The sequence below is a fragment of the Mandrillus leucophaeus genome, unplaced genomic scaffold (genome assembly GCF_000951045.1).
Source record: "Mandrillus leucophaeus isolate KB7577 unplaced genomic scaffold, Mleu.le_1.0 Scaffold46, whole genome shotgun sequence".
NCBI lineage: Eukaryota > Metazoa > Chordata > Mammalia > Primates > Cercopithecidae > Mandrillus > Mandrillus leucophaeus.
Window position 1 is genome coordinate 3,816,537 of NW_012104920.1, and position 27,226 is coordinate 3,843,762.

Here is a 27,226-nt window from a genome sequence, read left to right on the forward strand (position 1 = left end):
AAACACTAGCTCTGAAAGTCTACAGATCATTAAGAGAGAATCAAAAATAAAAATACTTCTCAGTAAATCACAACAAATGTCCCTTTCCTGTTTCCCTGCTTTTCAGACATTCCTGGATAGATTACTGCATGATGAAAACACTATGTAATCGTTGGCTGTACCCAAAACTTGAGACATTCTCTTGGGAGTCTAAATATTTTTTAAATGCACAGCAGAATTAGACCAAGTGGTTCCCAGTCTACGTCCCAGAACAAAGAATGAACAAAACAACTACAATCTACAGCACTTTTCAGTGTCTAGGAAAATTTTTTTAAAGTTTTTCTTAAACCTCAAACAATCCATAAGCATGGGCATATAAACCACCAGGAGGTAGATTACGTATGGCTCAAAGTAAATCTGCAGAGTAAACAGAAGCAGGATACCCCTGAAAGGAAAGACAAGATCCGTATCCAATTTAACTGTGATTCATTCACCAGATCAGGAAAGCAGGTGAGGCAGGGAGTGAGTGTGATTCTAAGCCACAGGGACAGGGCAGTGAGCGTGAACAGTAAGTGCACAGGTCTGGCTACAGAGAAGTGGAGAGCAGTGAGTGAGGCCGGAAGGGCCATTCAACTGTGAACGCCCTTGTATGCCACGCTAGGGATCTTGGGGGATCTTCGTTTTCGTCCTCAAGGCAATAAGAGAAGCATTTCCTTCACTGATAACAAGATAACCAGCACGAGCTTTGAAAGATGAGCAGGATTTCAACACTCAGAAAGGCAATGGGAGGAAAGTACTCCAAATGAAGGCAGCAACAGACCAGGTGGGAGTACAGCCCAAGATGACGACCAACATGGCTAAAATGTAATCCAGATGATGAAGGGCCTTACCTGTGCGAGTGAAGAATGTGTACTTAATTATATAGGTAACGGGAGTCAATGGCAGTTACTGAGTAGGGGAGTGGCCTGACTGCAGCTGCACTTAAGAAAATAAATTTGACAGTAATGCTGAGGGTGCGATGGAATGGGACAGGTTGAGACAGGAAACCCAATGAGAAGGCTCTTGCCCCACTGCGGGTGAGAGGTGCCAAGGCCACAGAACACCTAACACTTCCAGGTCCCTCTACTCTACTCATTCCTAGTACCTGAAACGTTTCACCCTGTGTTGTTGCAATCTGCCAAACCTCACCCACTGCCGTCAGGGATGAAAACCTAATACTGGTTAATACTCATATATATGCTATAGGGAGTTAAGCATTTCAGCGCTTTAGATAATCTCTTTTAAACAAAAAAGACAAGTATTAGCAATATGTACTATTCACATCAAAAAAGATTTTGCAGACATTATTTAAAGGTTTATTTTAATGCATTAAATTTGGGAAATACTGGGGAAAAGAACATCTAATTATTTCAGACAGTGAATGAAGCTACAACAGGTTTCAAACAGTGCTACCTATAATGCCATAAAAACAACTGAAAATAAATACTGTCATTTTTATCTAACTTTCACCTAGTTAGATAAAATGAACTTCTCACTTCTCATATGGACAATGTAATTAACTGATGTATGAGTAAGCTAAAATTGTTGACATTGTGTATATAATGACTTTAATTATAGACTCACTATACCTCTTCATTTGATAACTGGGCTGAAGATTCTTCTTGAGTTAAAGCACACACTACTGGTATTTTTATTTCTTCCTCAACATCTGTTTTTTTGTGATCCTTTCTCTTATTGAGTCTCTGTTGTTCATCATCCTCCTAAAAGTTAGGAAGAAAAAAACATATATGTGACCCAAGTAACCTACTTAATAAGTGACATCGTTCTTTAACCATTCAAAACAAATAAGAAAGAACAGAGCATTATGATACAAGAAAACTGGACACTTACGCTTCTTTGTTTGTAATCCCATATAAGGGCCTCTGGAAATGACAAAATATTTTAATACTATAAGCACAAACTAAGAACCCTGGTATAAAGAAGAAATCAGGAAGCAGCTTCCAAGAAAAGTATACTGCATAAAGTAAGGCAAAACAAAAGAAAGCAAAACTGACTCTTCAAATGATCCATGAAAAAAAAAAAAAAATTTTTTTACACAGAACATTCCTTGTGATTACTGTAGAAAATAAATACGAAAAAGTCTGTTTTTGAGACAAGGTCTTGCTCTGACACTCAGGCTGGAATGCAGTGGTGCAAACATGGTTCACTGCAGCCTCGATCTCCTGGGCTCAAGCAATTCTCCCACCTCATCCTCTCATATAGCTGGGATCATAGGCATGTGCCATCACGACTGCCTAATTTTTTTATTTTTTGTAGAGACAGGGTTTCACTTTGTTGCCGAGGCTGGTCTTGAACTCCTGGACTCAAGCAATCCTCCTGCCTCAGCCTCTCGTGTAGCCAGGATCACAGGCATGCACCACCATGCCTGGCTAATTTTTTGGGTTTTTTTGTATAGATGGGATCTCACGCTGTTGTCCTGGCTGGTCTCAAACTCCCAGGCTCAAGAGATCCTCCCGCCTTGGCCTCTCAAAGCGTTGGGAATATAGGCGTGAGATACCACACCCCTCCCAAAAAAGTTTTTATAATGTTACACATCCATTAGAAACATTAACAAATGTATATGAATACAAAAGGAATGATTAAAGTTGATAGAATAATTCATTCAACAAAGATGAGTGAGATACCTTATACCTTAGGAATGATTAAAGTTAATAGAATAATTCACTCAACAAAGATGAGTGAGATATCTTATACCTTCAGTGTACCCTAAAACAGCCTAGTGAGGAGAGACACACACTTACAAGTATGTACAAGGTTATAAAGAAGGAGGAAAAACAATGACTGATTTCATCTGAAGGAACCAGCAAAGGGGGCCCAAAGGAGGTAACGCTTCAGCTGAATCTTGAAAGATCAGTAAGGTAAGTTTGCCAGTTGCATGAGAAGAGAAAATTAAGGGTTCTAGGGAGAAAGGAAGCACATGCAAAAGACAGAAACATGGAAAAGCAGGCCTGTGGGGGAATTCTGTGTAATTTTATATGGATGAAAAATGGGCAGGCACAGGAGAAGTAAAAGACACGGAGAAAGAGGTGGTGAGTAAGCACTCAGACTCTGGAATCAGAGATTGTTCAAGCCTCAGATGGGCCATACATTACTTCTCAGCCTGTTCACTACTCTAGAACACAGGAACTGTATAACTGCAGTCCCTACCACTTACGGAGAGTTCAGTTTTGTTTTTTTCTTTTTTTTTGGATAAGCACTTGAGATAAAGATTTATACATAAAGCCTTAGCACAATGCTAGCACACAGTAAGAGCTCAATAAATGTTCAAAAGTTTTAAATGATCATCTTAGTAAAGTTTAGACTCTTTTTGTTTTTGTTTTTTTGAGACAGAGTCTCACTCTGTCACCCAGGCTGGAAGGCATGATGCGATCTCAGCTCACTGCAACCTCCGCCTCCCAGGTTCAAGTGATTCTCCTGCCTCAGCTTCCCAAGTAGCTGGGACTCCAGACACGTGCCACCAGACCCGGCTAATTTTTGTATTTTTAGTAGAGACAGGGTTTTGCCATGTTGACCAGGCTGGTCTCAGACTCCTGACCTGAGGTGATCCACCCGCCTTGGACTCCCAAAGTGCTGGGATTACAGATGTGAGCCACTGCACCCGGCCACATTTAGATTCTTTTAATGGGCGGCAGGGGAGGCAGGATAAGATCTGTACTTTAGAATCTAAATCCTTATGTCAGGGGGTCGTGGTGGCTCACGCCTGTAATCCCAGTACTTTGGGAGGCTGAGACGGGCAGATCACTAGAGGTCAGGAGTTTGAGACCAGCCTGGGCAACGTGGTGAAACACTGTCTCTACTAAAAATGCAAAAATTAGCCAGGCGTGGTGGCACACGCCTGTAGTCCCAGCTACTTGGGCAGCTGAGACAGAAGAATCGCTTGAGCCCGAGAGGCGGAGGTTGCAGTGAGCCAAGATTGTCCCACTGCACTCCAGCCTGGGTGACTGGAGTGAAACCCTGTCTCAAAAAAAAAAAAAAAATCCTTATGTTGGCTTTGACTACATATAAGACAAATGAGTCCAAATTAAGAGACAAAAAGGAAATTTAAAAAAGAAGAAACTTTGCAAAACAAAATCTAACCTAAGTCACATAAAGCAATTTGAAATGTTTGACAAGATACTTAGAAAGGCAGGGAACACTTTTACATAGCTATCCTAGGGAAATATCTGCACACATACACAATATGGTCAAGGATTTAGCTGCAACATTATTTGAGATGACAAGAAAAGGGGGACCACCTAGATGCCCACTACAAGGAGAAAGGGTAAATCAATATGGTGCCTCCATGCCACAGTCAAGAGCAAAATACAACGTTGATATGAAAATATATCCAGGATAATGCATATGGGAAATACATACACTTTTTTTTGAGACAAGATCTTGCTTTGTAACCCACAGCTGAAGTGCAGTAGTGTGATCACAGCTCACTGCAGCCTCTGCCTCCAGGATCAAGTGATCCTCCCACCTCAGCCTCCCAAGTAGCTGGAACTACAGGCACGTGCCACCATGCCCAGCTATTTTTTTTATTTTTTTATTTTTTGTAGAAACAGAGTCTCACTATATGGCCCAGGCTGGTCTTGACCTCTTGGGCTCAAGCAATCCTCCCGCCTCAGCCTCCCAAAGTGTTGGGATTATAGACGTGAACCACCATGCCCTGCCTAGAATAAATGCTTATAGTATAACCATAGTTGTGTAGGAGGAAAACTATACCCTAAAAGTGTATCATGAACACACAGAACTGGTTTAGAAGACTCTCTACCAAATGGTAAAACAATCTTCTGACAAGGGGAGGTGTGAGAGATGTTAAGGAAGATTTTTCACTTGATCACTTCATATTTATTTTTTCCACTGTATTTAAAACAAAAAAATTATGATAATGTGTAAAAATATATATATATAATTCATGCAATTTAAATAACTAAAAGATAAGGAGAAGACAGGAACCTAAATATGTCGCGCTCTGAACATCTGCCACCTCCTATTACTCAGCCTCTCCATTCATATCATGTCACCTAGTAGAGCTTTTAGAGCAGGGTGTCCAATCTTTTGGCTTCCCTGGGCCACACTGAAGAAGAACTGTCTTGACTACACACAAAATACACTAACGACAGCTGATGAGCTAAAACAAACAAACAAAAAAAGATTGCAAAAGAAATCTCATAATGTTTTAACAAAGTTTACAAATTTCTGTTGGGTTGCATTCAAAGCCAAGGGCTGCAGGTTGGACAAGCTTGTTTTACAGCAATGTCACCCAAGACTTGGCCTGGACTGATAAAACCCAGGAGCACTGGGAGAACTGGTCAGCAGGGGAGAGAAAGATTTTCTCCGAAGTATGCACTGCTGCATCCTGCAGTCACTGAAGACCATTTCTAAATCAGTTTCCCCACTCCCTAGAGGAGGCCCTTTCTAAAGATGAAAAACAAAGCCCCTCAAATGTAGCTGTCATGTTTTTAAAAGTGGCACATATCACCTTGTTGCAGCTTCAGTCAGTCTCTAATACACATAAGGTAATGCAATCACATGTGGTGGGGGACATTACTGACAAGGCAAATCAGTCCTCAAAACTTCTATTCACCTGATCTTTCTTCTTCAGTTCTTCAACTTGTCGGAGCTGTTCTGAAGTTAGCACAATCTCCATTCGCTGCATGTCTCTCATCAGTAAACGCTGAGATTCCAGAAACTGGTCATTGGCCTTCTGCCACGTATGCTTTAACTGGTTGTGTTGTTGTCGCTCTTGCTCCAAGAGATGGCAAACTGTTTAGGAACCCCCCACCACAAATCAAAAACACTGAATTTTAATGTAGGCAATTTCTTTAGCACAGGGCTCCTAGCCAGGTCTGACCAATGGTCCACATCTCTAGGATTCTATTCTTAGCTGGACCAAGGGGCAACCTATCCCCACATCATCTCTTTAAAGCAGAGTCTCCCAAAGTGGACTCCTAGGAACACAGCAAAGAAAGATTTCTGTGCTTAGTAAAGTCTTAGAAACTTCAGGTTAAAGGGATAAATTTATTATTATTATTATTATTATTATTTTGCAAAGGCTCCTCCATAATTAAATAAATTTTTAAAGATTTCTTTACTGCAGGACTTTGAACTCGGGGTCTTAATTATGTCTTATGTTTTCTTGGAAGGTGATATATAATATAGCCTTTCCTAAATCTATTTGACAAAAGAAAAAAAAAAAACTTTTCACAGTACAACTCAAATAACAAGTATTCTAGAGAATATACTTTGGGAAACATTGCTCCAAAGGCCAAAGGTGGAATAAACACTCCTAATTGTGTTTAATACATTCTGATAAATCTGTTATCCAGAAATCCTCACTGGGTCCGGTTAATATAGACTTATGACAGGTCAAGGAATCTTTGTAAAATGTATGTGTTGTTGATACTCATCAGCTCAGCCATCTTCTACTGAAAAGAGAGGAGGTAGCATGATCCATCCACCCATCTACCAAGTCAGAAACCCGAGACAGCTCATACTTCTGACTTTTCCTTACCCCAACATATTCAGCTATGACAGAGACCTGCTAATTCGGCCTCCTCTGCAATATGATACATCTATCTTCTGGCTTCTGCCTTAGACCAGCGCTTATGACTTAAACAACTACAACAGAGGCCCCTTTTTCATTCTTCTGCCCTCAGTCTTGCCCTCCCTATTCTATTCACCACAGTGCTATTAGATTGAACTTTCTAAAATGCAAAACAAATATTACCACTCTCCAGTCAAAAACCCTTCACTGAACCCAGACACAAAAAGGCACATATTACAAAATCCCATTCACATCAAAGTCCAGAACAGGCAAGTCCACAGAGATAGAAAGGAGATTAGTGGTTGCCAAGGGCTGGAGGTAAGACATAGGAAGTGACGGTAAATGGGTACAGGATTTCTTTTTGAGGTAATGAAAATGTTTTGGAAGTAGACAGTGGTGATAGGGCACAATTTTGTGAATATATTAAAAACTACTGAATTGTATACTTTAACGAGTGAACTTTATGGCATGCAAATTTTATCTTAATAAAACTATTATTTCAGAGAAAATAGGCTGGGCGCAGTGGCTCATGCCTGTAATCCCACCACTTTGGGAGGCCGAGGTGGGTGGATCACGAGGTCAGGAGATCAAGACCATCCTGGCTAACCCAGTGAAACCCCATCTCTACTAAAAATACAAAAAAAATTAGCCGGGTGTGGTGGCGCGCACCTGTAGTTCCAGCTACTTGGGAGGCTGAGGCAGGAGAGTGGCATGAACCCAGGAGGCGGAGCTTGCAGTGAGCCGAGATCTCACCACTGCACTCCAGCCTGGGTGACAAGGGCAAGACTCCATCTCAAAAAACAAACAAACAAACAAACAAACAAAAAACCAAAGAAAATAAAAAAACCTTCAGAGGCTCTGAACTGCCCAGATGATCAAGTCCAATATTCTTAGCATAAAACCTCTATGTACTGGTCTGTTTCTACTGCTCCAATCTCACATTTTGCCCATTGCCTCTTGTATTCTAATTGTGCTGAACTGCTTTTCTTAGACTTCCTCACCTAACTGCATCACATGCAAATGACCTTGAATGCCATGCTTCTGAGTACCTGACAAGCACCTACCCACCTTCCAAAACTCCACTTAAGGACAACTTCTTTTAAGAAGCCTATCTGGGCCGGGCGTGGTGGCTTACACCTGTAATCCCAGCACTTTGGGAGGCCGAGGCAGGTGGATCACCTGAGGTCGGGAGTTCGAGACCGGCCTGACCAACATGGAGAAACACCCCATCTCTAATAAAAATACAAAATTAGCCAGGCGTGGTGGCACATCCTATAATCCCAGGTACTCGGGAGGCTGAAGCAGGAGAATCACTTGAACCCAGGAGGTGGAGGTTGCGGTGAGCTGAGATCGCACCATTGCACTCCAGCCTAGGCGACAAGAACGAACCTCCGTCTCAAAAAAAAGACTCTATTTTCTATTGTGAGTGTTTCAGTATGGAAATTACTCCACGTCCTTCCTCATTTTAATTAACCTTCTCAGGTCAGGTACTTTTCTTTTTTTTTTTGAGACAGAGTCTTGCTCTGTCGCCCAGGCTGGAGTGCAGTGGCTGGATCTCAGCTCACTGCAAGCTCCGCCTCCCGGGTTCACGCCATTCTCCTGCCTCAGCCTCCCGAGTAGCTGGGACTACAGGCGCCTGCCACCTCGCCCGGCTAGTTTTTTGTATTTTTTAGCAGAGACGGGGTTTCCCCGTGTTAGCCGGATGGTCTCGATCTCCCGACCTCGTGATCCGCCGTCTCGGCCTCCCAAAGTGCTGGGATTACAGGCTTGAGCCACCGCACCCGGCCAACCTTCTCAGGTACTTTTCAAGGGTTATTAGGAAGGTTTGGTAGTCTCAATAATTTACATTATTTCTGAAAGTGTTAGAGGGACGTAGTTTAAACTGAACTAGTTCTTTTGGACACCTTTAAGAATATGAGTGTCTTTTTATTGCAATAGCACACTTGGAAACTGTTTCCTGAAGGCCAAAACTTTACTCAAAGTTTGGGTTATTTTCATAATATTTTAGTGGGGAAAGAATGTGCCCCTGGAAAACAGAGTCAATTTCTGTATCACTCTGCTACCACTCTGAAGACGGGGGTAATTCAGCTGATGGTAAAAGAGTCCATATGGCAGATTTAAAATGGTGGTATATAACCCACTAATTCTACCAGTTATTATTTTTTGGGATAAACATTTGGTTTAATTAATAATGAATTTCTAATATTTGAAAACTACTGAGCAGTGAAATCAAAACTGTCCCTTAAAAACAGGACAGTACTTGGGGCCTCCAGAATACACTCTCTGCCCTTTCCAATTTTAACTTTTGCTAATACACCTCCATCAAAATGAGTGCGGGGGAAAAGTAGTTTAAGCAGAAATTCCCCGCTTTATTATCTTTCTGCCCAAAGTTCATGCCTGGTGAAGTTGGGTTTCTTGTTTTTTGTTTTTTGTTTTTTTTGAGATGAAGTCTCACTCTGTCACCCAAGCCACAGTGCAGTGGTGTGAGCTCGGCTCACTGCAACCTCTGCCTTCTGGGTTCAAGTGATTCTTGTGCCTCAACCTCCCAAGTAGCTGGGATAACAGGTGTGCATCACCACACCTGGCTAATTTTTGTTTTCTCAGTAGAGACAGGTTTTTGCCATGTTGGCCAGGCTGGTCTCGAACTCCTGACCTCAGGTGATCTGCCCGCCTTGGCCTCCCAAAATGCTGGAATTATAGGAGTGAGCCACTGCATCTGGCTGCCTTGTAAAGTTATTACTGAGGTCATGAAGGAAAATCCATAATTTCAGGTTTGCATGAGTGCATTTAAACCAACTATAAGGCTTAAATTGAATCACTAACATGTTGCATTGTTATTTTAAGATTTGTCATTGTTATTAGTCAACATCAATTTAACTTATATGGTTCTTAGAGACAAAGATAAAAATATACAGAATATTTATTTACCTTCATGCAATTCTTTCCGCAGTTTCTCAGCATCTTCCTGTAGAACAGATTTCTGAGTATTCAAAACAGCTACATACATCTCTAGATCAGTCCTACAAGATTTCTCAGCTTCCAGATAATGATTCAGTTCTTTAACCTGAAAGAAGATGCAATTCCATTAAACTGAAATTTACAACAGTTTCTATCTTAGATACAAAATGATGGTAAGTTCTGGCTATGCCTTTAAAAAAATTGACACTTTTACATCTACATTTTACATCTACATAAATTACCATTTATAATTTTTAATTATAAAATAATATAGAAAACTGGGAAAATAACGTAATAGATGTCATCCATAATCATACCACCAGAATAAAATATACAATTGAGATTTCACATAAGTTTTGTCCCTTGCTTTTCAAAAAGGTAGTTCCAATTTGTATTCCCACAGCAACATATGCATGTGTCTGTTTTAGCCATAATAGTAACACCAGGTATGTTTTGCTTTTTTAAATTGATAATTTCTAAGGACAAAAATGATACCATACACTTTTAAGTTTGCTTTCCTTTTATTTCTGGTGAGGGAATTCCAAATGTAAATTTATATATTTAATGTATAAAGACATTTTCACAGATATATATACTTATGGAAGTGAAAAAGAGGAAATTATGATGGAACAAATAACTAATCTCACATTGTAATGACTTAAAGGCAAATGCAGAATACTTTTTAAAATCACATCTTGCCCAGGTATGTTGGCTCATGCCTGTAATCCTAGCACTTTGGGAGGCAAAGGTGGGCAGAATGCTTGAGTTCAGGAGTTTGAAACTAGCCTGGGAAACATGGAGAAACCCTGTTTCCAAAAAATAATAATAAAACCACATCTTTTAAAAAAAAAATGCTTTATTTCTGTTGATCAATTAAGTGTAATACTCAAAATAGTAACAATATAGTCTAATATAGGAAAGTTATAACCAAAAAAAATTTAATTCTTCCCCAGAAATTCAAGGATTATGTCACTTTAACCTGTCACATAAATTGTCCATTCTAAATTCTAACCTTTCAGTTAACTTTCAACTTTTTCGAATGGTTATATCTAATATCACATGCAAAGTCCTTTTCATGCCCTTTATCTTCCTATTTCTTCAAACTTAAAATGGTTTCTCTGTTTTCAGTTATCTTTACTTCTAGGCCATCATGCAATAATAGTCAAAGATTTAAATGACTATGTAAGCAATCATTTGGTGCTTCACTGAAGGCTGACGGTCCAGCACATGATATGAACAAAGAATGGTAAAGTCACAACTATCGTGAAATGCTTTCTCTGACACCTGAAGACGGGGGTAATTCAGCTGATGGTAAAAGAGTCCATATGGCAGATTTAAAATGGTGGTATATAACCCACTAATTCTACCAGTTATTATTTTTTGGGATAAACATTTGGTTTAATTAATAATGAATTTCTAATATTTGAAAACTACTGAGCAGGACTCTGAGTAACTTTGAATTACTTTGAGTTCCATACCCTGTAATGACCAAAACCAAAAACAAATGGACATCTACAAGAAGCCAGGGGACAAGGAGAGGGTGCACACCAACCACTGAAAGTTACCTATTCGGGAAAATGTACGTGGTATTAGGATCTATGCAGGAGAAAGTACAGAGAAGCAACAAGGGCCATAAGAAACCAGAAACAGTCACCTGGGAGTACAATTTGACAACAGTGCCTTGAACGGAAGAGTTTCACATACACCAGTCGTCGGTGAATGCGACAGATTTCTCTGTAGCACTTACAACCCGGTTAGGGTAAAATGGTGTCCCACTTTTACATTTCCCCAATTTCTAGTGTGGTTGAATGTTGAATATCTTTTCACATGCCTTGACTATTCTGGTTTCCTCTTTTGTTCAATGACTGCGCATACACTTTACCTGTTTGTTTTTTTCTTTTTTTTCTTTTTTACAGAGACCGAGTCTCAATTTGTCGTCCAGGCTGGAGGGCGGTGCCGCAATCTCAGCTCACTGCAACCTCAACCTCCAGCTCCTGGGTTCAAGCAATTCTCATGCCTCAGCCTCCCAAGTAGCTGGGATTACAAGTGTGTGCCACCTGGCTATACTTTACCTGTTTTTCTTTTTTCTTTTGAGACGGAGTTTCGCTCTGTCCCCCAGGCTGGAGTGCAGTGGCGCGATCTCGGCTCACTGCAAGCTCCGCCTCCCGGGTTCACGCCATTCTCCTGCCTCAGCCGCCCAGAGTAGCTGGGACTGCAGGCGCCGCCACCTCGCCCGGGTAATTTTTTGTATTTTTAGTAGAGACGGGGTTTCACCTCATTAGCCAGGATGGTCTCCATCTCCTGACCTCGTGATCCGCCCGCCTCGGCCTCCCAAAGTGCTGGGATTACAGGCGCGAGCCACCGCACTTGGCCACTTTACCTGTTTTTCTTCAGAATTGTCACTTGTGGACTTGGCAATTTCGAGAGTGTCTCGCTCTGTTGCTCTGGCTGGAGTGCAGTGGCGCAACCTAGGCTCACTGCAGCCTTCATCGCCCGGGTTCAAGCAATTCTTGTGCCTTAGCCTCCCAAGTAGCTGGGACTACGGGCACCCACCACCATGCCTGGCTAATTTTTTGTATTTTTAGTAGAGACAGGGTTTCTCCATGTTGCCCAGGCTGGTCTCAAACTCCTGGTCTCAAGCAATCTAAGTACTAGGATTACAGGTGTAAGCCACCGCGTCCAGCCAACTTAGCAATTTTTATTATTATTTTGGATATTAATATTTTGTCAGTTAAGAGGTACTGATATCTTCTTATAGTCTGTAGCTTCTCTTTTCAACTTTTTGTATTAATAGTATCTTTTAACAAAGAACTTTATAATGTAGCTAAACTTGCCAGTTTTCCTTTCACAGTCAGTATTTTTGTCTTAAGAAACCTTGGGGCCGGGCGCGGTGGCTCAAGCCTGTAATCCCAGCACTTTTGGAGGCCAAGGTGAGTGGATCACATGAGGTCAGGGGTTCGAGATCAGCCTGGCCAACATGACAAAACCCCGTTTCCACTAAAAATACAAAAATTAGCCAGGTGCAGTGGCCCAGGCCTGTAATCCCAGCTACTCGAGAGGCTGAGGCAGGAGAATTGCTTGAAACTGGGAGGCGGAGGTTGCAGTGAGCCAAGATTGTGCCACCACACTTCAGCCTAGGTGACACAGCAAGACTGACTCCAAAAAAAAAAAAAGAAATCTTTTTGAAGACAAGGTGGAGAGAGTGGGCCTACCTATCAGATAGTACGGCTTGCAGTCAAGCTACTATAATTAAGATAGTTTGTTACTGGTTTAGGAATAAACCTGTCACCCAGGCTGGAGTGCAGTGGTGCAATCTCGGCTCACTACAACTTCCACCTCCTGGGTTCAAGTGATTCTGGTGCCTCAGTCCCAAGTAGCTGGGACTCCAGGCAAGCACCACCATATCTGGCTAATTTTTGTATTTTTTGTAAAGAAAGAGTTTCACTATGTTGTGCTGGCTGGTCTTAAACTCCTAAGCTCAAGCAATCCGCCCACCTCAGCCTCCCAAAGTGCTGGAATTACAGGCATGAGCCACCGCACATGGCCAGATAATAACTTATGTATTATTATTATTTTTGAGACAGAGTTTCACTTGTCGCCCAGGCTGGAGTGCAATGGTGAGATCTTGGCTCCCTGCAACCTCCACCTCCCAGGTTCAAGCGGTTCTCCTGCCTCAGCCTCCCAAGTAATTGGAATTACAGGCGGATGCCTGGTTAATTTTTGTATTTTTAGTAGATGCAGGGTTTCTCTTTTTTTTTTGAGACAGAGTCTCCCTCTGTCGCCCAGGCTGGAGTGCAGTGGCAGAATTTCGGCTCACTGCAAGCTCTGCCTCATGAGTTCACGCCATTCTCCTGCCTCAGCCTCCCAAGTAGCTGGGACTACAGGCGCCCGCCACCACACCCAGCTAATTTTTTGTATTTTTAGTAGAGACGGGGTTTCACCATGTTAGCCAGGATGGTCTCGATCTCCTGACCTCGTGATCCACCGGCCTCGGCCTCCCAAAGTGCTGGGATTACAGGCGTTAGCCACCATGCCCAGCCAAGTAGAGGCAGGGTTTCACCACATTGGCCAGGCTGGTCCTGAATTCCTGACCTCAGGTGATCCACCTGCCTTGGCCTCCCAAAGTGCTGGCATGGCAGGTGTGAGCCACCGCACCCAGCCAAAAAGGGTATTTTTTAACAATCCATTCTTCCCCCACTGATCTGTAATGCCACCTGTCATATATCAAATTTACACATATATGTAGGTCTATTTCTGGGCTGTTTTATTGATCCATCTGTTTATCCCTAAACCAGTAACAAACTATCTTAATTATAGTAGCTTTACTGAGGTCCTACTATCTGATAGGTAGGCCAAGTCTCCTCATCTTGTCTTCAAAATTTTGCTAAGTATATTTCTGTTCCTTTATTTCTCTATATGAAGTCTATTTCTAGAACTGAATTAATCAAGCTCCTTATTAAACCCTGTTGAATTCTGAGTAAAATTAAAAAATTTGGGGATACAAATGGAGGGTTTCTTTTTTTTTTTCCTTTGAGACGCAGTCTCGCTTTATCGCCCAGGCTAGAGTGCAGTGGCACGACCTCAGCTCACTGCAACCTCTGCCTCCTGGGTTAAAGCAATTCTCCTGCCTCAGCCTCCTGAGTAGCTGGGCTTCCGCCACCATGCTCAGCTAATTTTTGTACTTTTAATAAAGAGACCGGGTTTCGCCATGTTGGCCAGGCTTGTCTCAAACTCCTAACCTCAGGTCATCCCCCTACCTTGGCCTCCCAAAGTGCTAGGTTACAGGTGTGAGCCACCGCACCTGGCCCAATGCTCTATCTTTTCATTCAGGAAAATACACAGATTCAGGTCCTCATTTATGATGTAGTCTCTAAGGACCCTGCCCATCTTTGTTTAGCTATATTGGTAGGTAACTAGTTTTTTGTTTTGTTTTTGTTTTTGTTTTTTAACTCTTGTGAATAGGATCAATCTTTCTCCCCCCACTGCATTCTTGAACTGGGGCATAGAAAAACAACTATTTTTGTATGTTGATTTTGTTAGAACAACTTTCAAATTGTTGAACTCTTATTAAGTCTAACTATCTGTTGTACATTCCCTGGTTTCTTTATATAGACAATTGAATCAGTCTCGTAGCTTTCTTTCCAGTTCTTATACCTCATTTCTGAATTACTGGGCATGGGTCTGCCCCAGAATGTTCCCATCATTAACGGTAAGGCTGCTAAATATTCATCCTTAACTATGTTTGCTAAAGGTTTGATTAATAGCCCCTTACTAAGTTATTGTGGTTAAATTTCTCAAATACTTTTCTGAATCCAAGACGAATATGCTGTTCTTCTCCAATCATTTTATGTGTACATTGCAATAATAGATTTTCTGATAAATTTCTGGGAATAAACCCTTAGTCATGATGTATTTCTCCCCGTTTATTTTAGCTACAATGCTGAAAATTTTAGCTTCTGTATTCCTGAGACAGATCGGTAATTTTTTCTCATACTACCTTTCTATGTGTTTGTTCACTTGTAGTGAAGATCTACTAGTCTCATAAAATGATTTGGAGAGCTTTCTCTCTTTTTGTATTCCCTGAGATTTTGTAAAATATAAGAATTTGCTCTTTCCAGAAAGTCTGAAAAAACTTACCTGTAAAACCAACAGTTTAATGTCTTTCGGTGAGAGGAGACAACAGACAATAAGATTTTTTACTCTAGATCCACTGTCTTTAATAATTACTGACTACCTTAGCTTTCCTGTTTTGGAACAATTTTGGCTATCTTTTATTAGAAATTTTTTTTCATCTGTTTTCAAATTTATTTGTGTGACATTGTTTATAGTACTTGTTATTTTTAAATTTCTACTGATTTGTAGTTATGTCCTCTGTTTTTTTTGTTTTTAAGACAGGCTCCCTTGCCCAGGCTGGTGTGCAGTGGCACCATCATGGCTCACCACAGCCTCAACCCCTTGAGCTCAAGTGATCCTTCTGCCTCAGCCTCACAAAGTGCTAGGATTATAGGCATGAGCCTCCCCACTTGGCCTCACTTCTGATTTCTTTTTGTTTTCATTTTTTCTGATCAGTCTTACTAGAGATTTGTGTATAGGTTTTCCATTTCTTCATTATACTGATATTCTCTATTGTTCTTTTGCTTTTCTATTTCACAAATTTATATTATTTATGTTTTTCCTTTCCATTTATTCTTATTCTTTTTTTTTTTTTTTTGAGACGGAGTTTTGCTCTTGTTGCCAAGGTTGGAGTGCAATGGCAATATCTCAGCTCACTGCAACCTCTGCCTCCCGGGTTCAAGCAATTCTCCTGCCTCAGCCTCCCCAGTAGCTGGGATTATAAGCACCTGCCACCATGCCCAGCTGATTTTTTGCATTTTTAGCAGAGATGGGGTTTCACTATGTTGGCCAGGCTGGTCCCGAAGTCTCCTGACCTCAGGTGATCCACCCACCTAAGCCTCCCAAAGTGCTGGGATTACAGGCATGAGCCACTGTGCCTGGCTCAATTTGTACTTGTTTTTTTTTTTAAAAATCTGGCATTATTCACATCATTCTAAATATTTTGTAATTACTTTTTCCATGAGTATTTTTTTCATGTCCAGGCATTTTAACTATCATTTTAATGTAAATAACTGAATAACCCATAGTTACAGAATTGGGTCTGTGTAACCTCAATTCTAAGATAATGTATCTAAAAATAACTACACCTTGTCCCAGATACTATCCTAAATGTTTATAGGTATTAATTTACATGTTCCTCATAATAGCCATATGGTGGCTATTATAGGAATTTATATGTTCCTCATAATAGATACATGGCGACTATTAAGGTGGGCTTATTATCCCCATTTCACAGTTGAGAAAATCAAAGCACAGTATGATTAAGTAATTTACCCAAGGTAACCCAGGCTACCAAATGCTGAGCTTTTAACTATTATGTTCTAGTACTGTATGTGATACCATCTTGTTCTTGGATACCAAGTTGTGTGTCAGCTACAACTAAATTATTAACCTGATAGTTCAAAGTGTCTATAGCTCTACTAATAATTTTTTCTGATTATATTCTCTAAAGGTCAATTTTAATCTGCTACTGTATTTGTGAAAGTCAGTTTCTTCTTGTAATTGTCATTATTAGTTCATGCATTTCATGACTATGTAAAGTGCATTCAAGTTCATGACTATTATATCTTACTTATGAACTGTTTTTTAGATAGGATCCTTCTTTATCTCTATTAGTGGCTTTTACCCCCTTATCCCATCTTTGTGATACTACACTCGCTATAGCAGCTTTCTTTTGGTTCTAATTTACATGGTATATTTTTATCCCTTTATTTTCAATCTTTTTTCTTTTCTTTTTTTTTTTTTTTTTGAGATGGAGTCTCATCTGTTGCCCACGCTGGAGTGCAGTGGTGCGGTCTCAGCCCACTGCAACAACCTCCACCTCCTGGGTTCAAGAAATTCTCCTGCCTCAGCCTCCCAAACAGAAGGGACTACAGGCGTGTGCCACCATGCCTGGCTAATTTTTGTATTTTTAGTAGAGACAGGGTTTCACCATGTTGGCCAGGCTGGTCTCGAACTCCTGACCTCAGGTGATCCACCCACCTTGGCCTCCCAAAGTGCTGGGATTACAGGCATGAGCCACCGCGCCCAGCCTTCCTTTAAGACAGAGTCTCACTCTATCACCTAGGCTGGAGTGCAGCGGCATGATCATGGCTCACTGCAACTTCAACCTTTTAGGTTGAAGTAATTCTCCCATCTCAGCCTCTCAAGTAGATGGGACCACAGGCTCACACCACTATGCCTGGCTAATATTTTCAATCTTACCTTGTAGTTTGATTTTAGGCATAGCTCTTACAAGTAATATAGTTAGATTTTTACAATCCAATGTGATAATCTCTTTTAAACACAGGTATCAGTTTACATTTACCAAGACTATTGATAAATTCCCATTTATTTTTATATCGTTTTTGCTTATTCTCTCATTGCTTCTTTTGTGCCTACTTTCTTCCTTTTTTTTGGGTATGGGGAACAGGGTCTCATTCAGTCACCCAGTCTGGAGTGCCAGTTCACTGTACTCTCAAACTCCTGGGCTCAAGTAATCCTCCCACCTCAGTCTCCAAGTAGGTGGGACAACAGGCATGCACCACCACGTCTGGCTAATTTTCTGAAAATTTTTTGTAGAGACGGGAGTCTCACTATGTTGCCCAGGCTGGTCTTAAATTCCTGGGTGCAAGCAATTCTCCTGCCTTGGCTTCCTGAAGTATTGGGATTACAGGTGTGAGCCACAACACCTGGCCTGTTCCTATTTTAATTCTTTTGCTGTGTCTTTATGGCCAACAAATTCAGCAATACCATAGCTACATTATCTCTAAAACATCAATGCTGGAGCTGCCATCAGAAAACAAGGTCAACTTTGAACAGTTTATTTTCCTTAATAGGAAAATGAATGAGACGGGGTCTCCTTTTCTTAAGAAAATGAACACTAACTTTGTGACAAAGCAGCCACTTGTGATAAAACACCATTATTGTGATTATTTTCAATGTCCGTAAGAGCAAAACCATCTCAAAGCAGTTTTTTGATTTAAATTTAGTTTATTACTATTTTTTTTTTGAGATGGAATTTCGCTCCTGTTGCCCAGGCTGCAGCACAATGGCGCAATCTCGGCTCACTGCAACCTCCGCCACCCGGCTTCAAGTGATTCTCCTGCCTCCGTCTCCTGAGGCTGGGAGTAGCCGGGACTACAGTCATGGACCACCACGCCCGGCCAATTTGTATTTTTAGTAGAGATGGGGTTTCTCCATGTTGGTCAGACCGGTCTCGAACTCCCAACCTCAGGTGATCCGCCCACCTCAGCCTCCCAAAGTGCTGGGATTACAGGCATGAGCCACCGTGCGTGGCAGTTTTTTGCACTGTAAATAAAGATTCTTAAGATGTATAGTCTAAATTACAGGGTTTTTCCCCCTATTGCTGATTCTAATTTTGTTCATGGTACTGGGGCAGAATCTTGGGTTTCAAGCAAATGGATTACAATGTTTCATAACCTTTGAGGCCTCCAGCTCTTTAATTTTGTCTTCAGCCTCTGTCAGTTTATCCTTCAAAGCTGCAATTTCCTTTTCCATTGGCATCACAACAGACCGAAGTTTCTCAGCATCTTCTTGGGCCTATGGTTAAAAAGAATTAAATGCCACGACTTATTCATTTACTGCTTTCCTAAGAAACTCTAACCCTTCCATTTGCTAAAACTTAATATGTAACAAGTAACTCGACCAGGCACTATATTAACATTCACAAAACTGAATTAATGTCTAACTTTCAAATAGTGCATTACTTTGAATGTCAAGGTATAATTGAAGTTTTCCCAAATATTCTATTTAGAATTTGGGAATGGGAAAACTGATTGACTAAAACAAATTTGACTTGTTAATCAATTAAGAAAATAGCCAATATATAAAAGGAAATACACATAATAATTTTTTTTTTTTTTTTTTTTTTTTTTTGAGACGGAGTCTCGCTCTGTCGCCCAGGCTGGAGTGCAGTGGCGTGATCTCGGCTCACGCAAGCTCCACCTCCCAGGTTCACGCTATTCTCCTACCTCAGCCTCCTGAGTACCTGGGACTATAGGCACCCGCCACCACACCTGGCTAATTTTTTTTATTTTTAGTAGAGACAGGGTTTCAGTGTTAGTCAGGATGGTCTCGATCTCCCGACCTCATGATCCGCCCGCCTCGGCCTCCCAAAGTGCTGGGATTACAGGCGTGAGCTACCGCGCCCAGCCCATAATGATTTTTTAAATTCCTGGGTTACTAAGTTCATGAGACAATAATTTCTTATGAATAATGAAAGGGCTGATTATATTTTAAACACCCAAAATAGAATAATGTGTTTTCCAAAATGTTAGAAAATTATGTTGCTATAAAAAGGCCTCCATCCAATTAAACAGAGTACTTTAAATATTATTTTACTTTTACCATCTAAATGAAACAAACCCAAAGAATGACCCTTAAAACTATCATTGTTTTCCAAAGTCCATTCTCAAAAACATGGATTAAAAGGAACCAACTTACATAAACTAGTAAACTGGTGAGAAAACGAATTTTCATTTCTTATATATACATACACTTACACGCAGAGAAACAAAGGCAGGCTCAAAAAGTTGGCTTTTTTCCTTCTAGAGAAACTGAAAACCTAATTCACTGAATTTAAATGGGTGCAAACTTTCCTAAGTTGTGCACGATAGGGAAAAATATCATAAATGCCCAAACGTGAGGTGGATTTTCCCCAAAACACATATCCCTCAAAAAACAGGGGTTCAGATTCACTTTGTTTTCAGGTCCTTACAAAGTCATCATTTATTTTATTTTGAATTAAATACTACTTGGAAAAGACAAGTTAAAATATCTCAGTCAAGGCTAGTTTAGGATGCTGATAAAGGTCATCTGATAAAAAACAACAGGGAAAAATAAGGAGGGAGGAAGCCAAGAATTGATCACAAATCAAGTTATTTATTAATATAAATATGACTTCACAATTCCAAGTGCTGAATGTCATCATAAACAAAACCTTTAAAGAGCACTTTTAAAAATGACAGAAAGGTCATTAAAAACAAGGAAAATCTGAGAAACTGTCACAGCCAAGAGGAACCTAAGGAGACATGACTAAATGCAATGTGGTATCCTGGATGGGATCCTAGAACAGAAAAAAAAAGGACATTAGGTAAAAACTAATGCAATCTGAATACAAAAATGGACTTAGGTAATAAGAATAAATTGATACGGGCTTATTAGCTGTGACAAATGTACCATGCTAATGTAAAACATTAACAACAGGGGAAACTAGGCATGGAGTATATAGGAACTATCTTCCCAATTTTTCAGATAATCAAAAACAGTTCTAAAAAAATAAAAGATTGTGGAAATCATGAATACACATACATTTGAAGAATGAACTAAGAAATAAGAACCAAAAAGGCATGATAAATTCAATTGAAAAGAAAAATCAATTACTAATTATTTTATATAATGTGATTTTAAATATGTGTATGCATATAAAATAATGTAAAAGTTCATTTAATTAAACTGGCTCAAAAGCTTTTAATATTTTCTCAATGATAAAATGTCTCACTTTACATTTAGTTGCCTTATGTTCAAGTATTATATGGTATTATGTTCAAGCATATGTGGTACATAATGTGGTACACAGAAACCAAAGGACACTGAGAAAGAAGGAAAACTAACATCTATTCTAGAACTTCGCTTTAGACACAGTCATCAAGCAACAACACCCACTCAACTGATACTTAGGAATTCAAGCACCTATCTCCTAGACACTATGCTAAGCATTTAGGATATACAAATAAAAAACAAGCACATGTTCCCCCGAATCTATTAAAAAAAGAGAGAGAGAGAGAGAGAAAGAGAAACTCTTGCCTTCACAGAGCTTATATTTTAGCAAGGAAAGAAAGACAGTAAACAATAAACACAACAGGTGAACTCTGTATAGTATAAGGAAATACGTGCTATGGAAAGAGAAAAACTAGAGAAGGATAAGGGAGACGAGAGTAGTGACAGGCGGCAGAGGGAAGTTGGCAGGCTGTGATGTTAAATGGCAGGTGGTCGGGATAAACCCCATGAAGTAGTGACATTTGATCAAAACTTTGAAGAAGATGACAGAGTTAGCCACAGATACAACATTATTTAGTACTATGTTTAGGTCTGTGTCCAAATAATTACTCTCACAGGAAATATCAAAGTACTTCTATTACTTTCTATTACACAACAATATTAGAGCACTCTGCATTTGAATTCAAATATTTCTATAGATGAACACATTCCTTCATACCTTTTTCATTTCATTTTCTAAATTTTCCTCCTCTTGACCTTCAGACAGCCTTCTTCTTAAGTCAGCTATTTCCCTCTCTGCGGATTCTCTATACTGTGCCCACTGTGCTCGCTCCTGCTCCAGCCTAAGGTGGAACTGGTGCTCATAGTCACGAACTGTTTCTACAAAACATCACCACATATTTCACATCTAAGCATTATGAAAAAAAAATAAAATAACCTGGCACACGAAAATTTTTAAAGTTATATAAAAAGCTTACGTCTAATTTCTGGAAAATGTTTAATTCACTAAAAAACAAAACAAACTAGTTGTAGTTCTTATGATATACAGAAATAAAGGCTTTAAATCATCACTTCTAATCTTCACAATAAACCTGTATTATTTTACGAATGAGAGAATCTTAGGAAAGGTTAACTAGTCTGGCCAATGTTTCACGCCCAGAATGAAGCAAAGCTAGAATTCAAACTTAAAGCCAACTCCAAAATCTATGTTCTTAGACATATACTATGGTTCCCAAGGCAAATATAATATGTCGCCCCAATCCCACTACCTGGAAGTGTGAGAAAAGGGATATATTTCTGGAATAGTTTACTAAAACCCAAGATTGTAACTTGAGGCAAACTCTATAAGCTCTTTAAAAAATGGCTTTCTCTTTGATATAATCCTAAAATATGGCCAGGCTTAGTGGCTCACACACACCTGTAATCCTAGCACTGTGGGAGGCAGACAGGAGGATCACTTGAAGCCAGGATTTCAAAACCAGCCTGGCTGACATGGCAAAACCCCATTTCTACCAAAGAGAGAAAAATTGCCAGGTGCGGTGGCTCATGCCTGTAACCCCAGCACTTTGGGAGGCCAAGGCAGGTGGATCACCTGAGGTGAGGAGTTCGAGACCATTTTGGTCAATGAGGTGAAACCCCGTCTCTACTAAAATTACAAAAATTAGCCAGGCGTGGTGGTGGGCACCTGTAATCCCAGCTACTGGGGAGGCTGAGGCAGGAGGATCACTTGAACCTGGGAGGTAGAGGTTGCAGTGAGCCGAGATCGTGCTACTGCACTCCAGCCTGGGTGACAGAGTGAGACTCTGTCTCAAAAAAAGAGAAGGGAAGGGAAAGTGAAAGGGAAAAGAAAAGATTATCTGGGTGTGATGGCATATGTCTGTGGTCCCAGCTACTTGGGAGGCAGAGGCACGACAACTGCCTGAACCCAGGAGGCGGAGGTTGCAGTGAGCCGAGATCGCGCCACTGCACTCAACCCTAAGTATCTCAAAAAAAAAAATAATAATAATAATAATTATGTGACAGACCCTCTTGATTGCCCATTAATTTCCACTCCTTCGTCCTTACTGGTAAGACTCCAATTTTGTTTAGGAAATCAGTGTGCGCAATTTTAAAACCACATTGTCCAGTTTCCCTTGTAGTTATGAGTGACCACACACTTGGTCAACAAAGTGAAAGGGATATGCTGGGTAGTTCTAGAAAACTTTTGCTTTTCTGATGCAGACTGAAGGAGAAGCAGCTATTTTTCAGCTAAGGCAAAGATTAAGTTGAAAACCATATGCTAAGGATGAAAGAACAGAAGGGCTGAAGGAGTCTGAGGCATTGTTGACATCATGGAACCAACGCAACCAGGCCTGGGGTATCTACCTTTGGATTTCGTGTTCTGGGAGAAAAACGAACTCCTATTTTGGTAAATCATCGTAGTCAGGTTTGTTACATGAAGCCTAGAGTAATCTCTAGGTCATAGCTACATACTCAGAAATAGGGCTAGCTTCACCTGCCTTTTTATAAAGAGCACTAAGGCAAAAAGTGACACACAATTGCAAACACGGTGGAAAAAGTCATCACTATTTCACATTTAGAATATTAACTAATCCAGGCCGGGCGCGGTGGCTCACACCTGTAATCCCAGCACTTTGGGAGGCCAAGGCAGCCAGATCACGAGGTCAGGAGATCGAGACCATCCTGGCTAACACGGTGAAACCCCGTCCCTACTAAAAATACAAAAAATTAGCCAGGCGTGGTGGCTTGTGCCTGTAGTCCCAGTTACTTGGGAGACTGAGGCTGGAGAATCGCTTGAACCAGGAAGGCAGAGGTTGCAGTGAGCCGAGATCGTGCCACTGCACTCCAGACTGGGCGACAGAGTAAGACTCCGTCTCAAAAAATAAAAAATAAAACAGAATATTAACTAATTCCAGGAACCCAAGGATTCAGTGACAACTTACTTTGTTTCATCATCATCTTCTCAGAAATTTGGGAAGTAATGAAGCACTAGTGCCAAAAGGAGTCTGAGACTAACTATGTCTCTTCTTTTAGACGAAAGGTGGCAGCCCATGAAGCCTACCCTAGCCTAGGCCATTCTACCCAACACAGTGCAGTGAAGATTTCACATACAAAGTTTCTTTAAAAATCTAAGCCAGGCCGGGCGCGGTGGCTCACACCTGTAATCCCAGGACTTCGGGAGGCCGAGGCAGGTGGATCGCCTGAGGTCAGGAGTTCAAGACCAGCCGGACCAACATGGAGAAACCCCGTCTCTACTAAAAATACAAAATTAGCCAGGCGTGGGGGCACATGCTTGTAATCTCAGCTACTCGGGAGGCTGACGCAGGAGAATCGCTTCAGCCCGGGAGGCGGAGGTTGCAGTGAGTAGAGTGAACTGAGACTGCACCACTGTACCCCAGGCTGGGCAACAGAGCGAGATTCCATCTCAAAAAAAAAAAAAAAAAAATTCTAAACCATATGGCCAAACTACACCGGAAGGACAATAATTAGCTGAAGCTCATCAATGTAAACAGTTACTTTACCCTTTGCATGGCAGCTCTCTCTACTCCAGCACATTCCCTGTGCCCATACAGCTTTATTCTTTGACATTACTAGCCTGCCTCCTAGAAGAAATCGACTTTTAAGCCTTACAAAGTACAGTCCTCATTTAATGCATTATCTCTGTAACATTCCTATTATAACTCTCCATTATTAAGTTAGATAGGATTGATATACCCATTTATGTTATCAGTGATTTCTCTTTTATCTGAAAGTATATCTTGATGATGACAGTACATAAAACCACAAATGAAACTCTGGATATATTTTAAGATTCTCTGAAAATATTCTCAATCATCAGAATCGGGTATCTTAGAAAATCAAAAAATTGATCTCTGTTTGTCTTTACCTTTCATAACAGCCTGAAGTGAAGCAACTTCTTCTCTCCACTGTCTTTTCACTTCATCTATAGCTTCTTGCTTGGTGTTCTCAGAGACTGTGGCAATCGCCTTAATATTCTCCATCTCTGCTTGAGCTTCCCACAGCTGGGTTCGAAGGTGTCCCAAATCATCTTGTGCAGCTTGTAATACTGCATTTTGCCTCTTCAGATCCTCTGGAGAGAAAAGTAAAAGACAGTCCATTAATGTTCACTTTCATCAGACTGGCATTCCGATAAAGAAATAAGATATTAAATTTAAAAATATAAACATACAAAATGACACCCTTTTAATAGAGATGAGACTTAAGGTATGCTGGGTATCACAAACCAATTGCTACTATCTATCTAATGATCCAGTGGTTACGGTCATGGTTTTAAAGCTCAATTTACACATTCCCACCTGCTGACTAAATGAACTTGGTCATGTTATTTAATCTCTCTGGCCTAAGTTTCCACATCTGCAAAATGGAAGTTAAAAATAGCCACCTCACAAGGTTGTTGTAATGATAATTTATTGGAAATGCTAATTAGTAACAGTACCTTCTACAAACATTCAAAAGATGTTTAATAAAAGAGAAAAGAAAGCCAGAGCACATGGCAGTGACTAGACCTATGTTCTTTAAAGTTAGCATTAATTTCTCAGCTCCTTCTTACCATCTTTTAAATACTAAGTTGATGTAATGTGCCTCCTACATGGTTTAAGCCCAGGCAGAACATATGTTTGGCCAAACTGACTTCAAAAAAAAGATGAACTTACCAATAGTATATGGGGATGTGTGATTGTTTTCCCATACCCTTAACAACAGTCACTATTTTCCATCTTTTAAAAATTCTTGTAAATATCATGGGTAGCAAATGGTCATTTTAATCTACATTTCCCCTGTTAATAAGGAGTTTGAGCATCTTTTCATATATTTACTACTGACTTATTTCCTGTTTGGTGATATTCTTTACATTTGCTTCTAATGAATGATCTTCCTTCTGATCTGTAAGAGCATTTTATACATTCTGGATATTAAATCTGTCTTCTCTTACAAAACTTTTCCCAGTCAGCTGCTTTCTTAAAAAAAAAAAAAAAAAGTTAAGAGACAGGGTCTCAATTGTCGCCCAGGCTGGAGTGCAGTGACGCAATCATAGACCACTATAACCTCAAATTCCTGGGCTCAAGCGATCCTCCCACCTCAGCCTCCTGAGTAGCTAGGACTGCAGGCCTGCACCATCATGCCCAGCTAATTTTCGAAATTTCTTGTAGAGACAGTTTCACTATGCTGCCCAGGCTGGTCTTGGCCTCCTGGGCTGAAATGATCCTCTCGCCTCAGCCTCCCAAAGCGCTGGGATTATAGGTGTGAGACACCGCGCCCGGCCTTACCTTATGTCTTTTAGCATCTCAACTTGTACGGTATTTATGAAAAAAAAAATTGTTTATCTTTTAAAATTATCAATTTCCTCTCCAAAGCACAATAACTAAGCCAAACTGACCAAGAAAATAAACTGATTTAAGATCTAACTCTACCACTAACCAGCTGATGACTTTAAGGAAATCACAAGACTCGGAAGTCTCGGTTGCCTCATGAAGACAGTGGCAATACTTTCTTGCAAAAATTTCTAACTACTTATAAAAATCCAATAGTAAAATAAAAGAACTTTTAAATGTTGTGAAACATTCATTGTTATCAAACAATCACAGGAGTTAATGATTTGGTAGTCCAAGTTACAGAGGGAAATACCTAGTCATGCTAAGTTGTTCTGAAATCTTGACTCTCTCAACATCAGTTTCCATCGCTCTTAAAATACTCTGAATCTCTAGCCAAAGACAGTTTTAAGATCATTAATTACAAAAAGGAACTGTGTAAAGTCGCTTAAAGACGGACACCTAGGAAGTCGTGGTAGGCATGCAACTAGGACTAACCCAGAAAGTTACAAACACGTGAAACCACAAAGGAAAAGTTTATGTGTGTCAACTCTATATTCTGAGTGTCAAACTGTTTCATAAAAAGTGAAAAAAAAGAAAAAGCATTATTTCTGGGGTATTTTATTCATTTTTGGGTACTACAATTTTTTTCAAGGCTCAAGTTTACATACTTAACAGGTCCTCGTGCTAATTACCTCTGGTACTTTTGATTTGTTGGAGATTACCCAGAGGTATTCACTACCAAGCTGTCATTATGAAAAGAAAAACTGTAAACAAATACCAGACCTAAATATCCATTTTTGGCACTTAAAAGTCAAATAGAGAGCCTGGAGGAAAACTTGGTCAACACTAACTTTAGTTATTATATATGAATATATATGTGAATGTTATATTTATATATATAATACAAAAAAACAGGAGACAGAAGTTTAAAATAAAGTTAGAAAATCTTAATTTTTTGTAGTAAAGCATTTCAAACACATTTGTCAATAGTAGGAGTTCCAACATTCGTTTATTGCTTTTACTGCTGTATATGTAATTATAAAAATTTTCAAGCATATTCAGAAGTTGAGGATATACTACAACAATCCTTCATACAACTTTCACCAAGACTCAACAGGAATCAAGATTTGGCAGACTTATTTATTTTTTGAGACAGAGTCTCGCTCTTGTTGCCCAGGCTAGAGTGCAGTGGCACGATCTTGGTTCACTGCAACCTCTGCCTTCTGGGTTCAACAGATTCTCTTGCTTCAAC

General features: G+C 40.2%; 1 protein-coding gene across 1 annotated transcript in view; it reads right to left on the minus strand.

Moving 5' to 3' along the window:
• Positions 1 to 27,226, minus strand: part of RABEP1 (rabaptin, RAB GTPase binding effector protein 1) — an 87,229-nt gene that overhangs the window by 35,148 nt on the left and 24,855 nt on the right. Inside the window, exons 3-8 of the mRNA XM_011994747.1 lie at positions 24,531 to 24,734; positions 21,363 to 21,523; positions 18,566 to 18,685; positions 9,500 to 9,635; positions 5,612 to 5,790; positions 1,608 to 1,739 (exon numbers count right to left, since the gene is read on the minus strand). Of these exons, the coding sequence (XP_011850137.1) occupies positions 1,608 to 1,739; positions 5,612 to 5,790; positions 9,500 to 9,635; positions 18,566 to 18,685; positions 21,363 to 21,523; positions 24,531 to 24,734 (932 nt within the window). The remainder of the gene's footprint in view (positions 1 to 1,607; positions 1,740 to 5,611; positions 5,791 to 9,499; positions 9,636 to 18,565; positions 18,686 to 21,362; positions 21,524 to 24,530; positions 24,735 to 27,226) is intronic.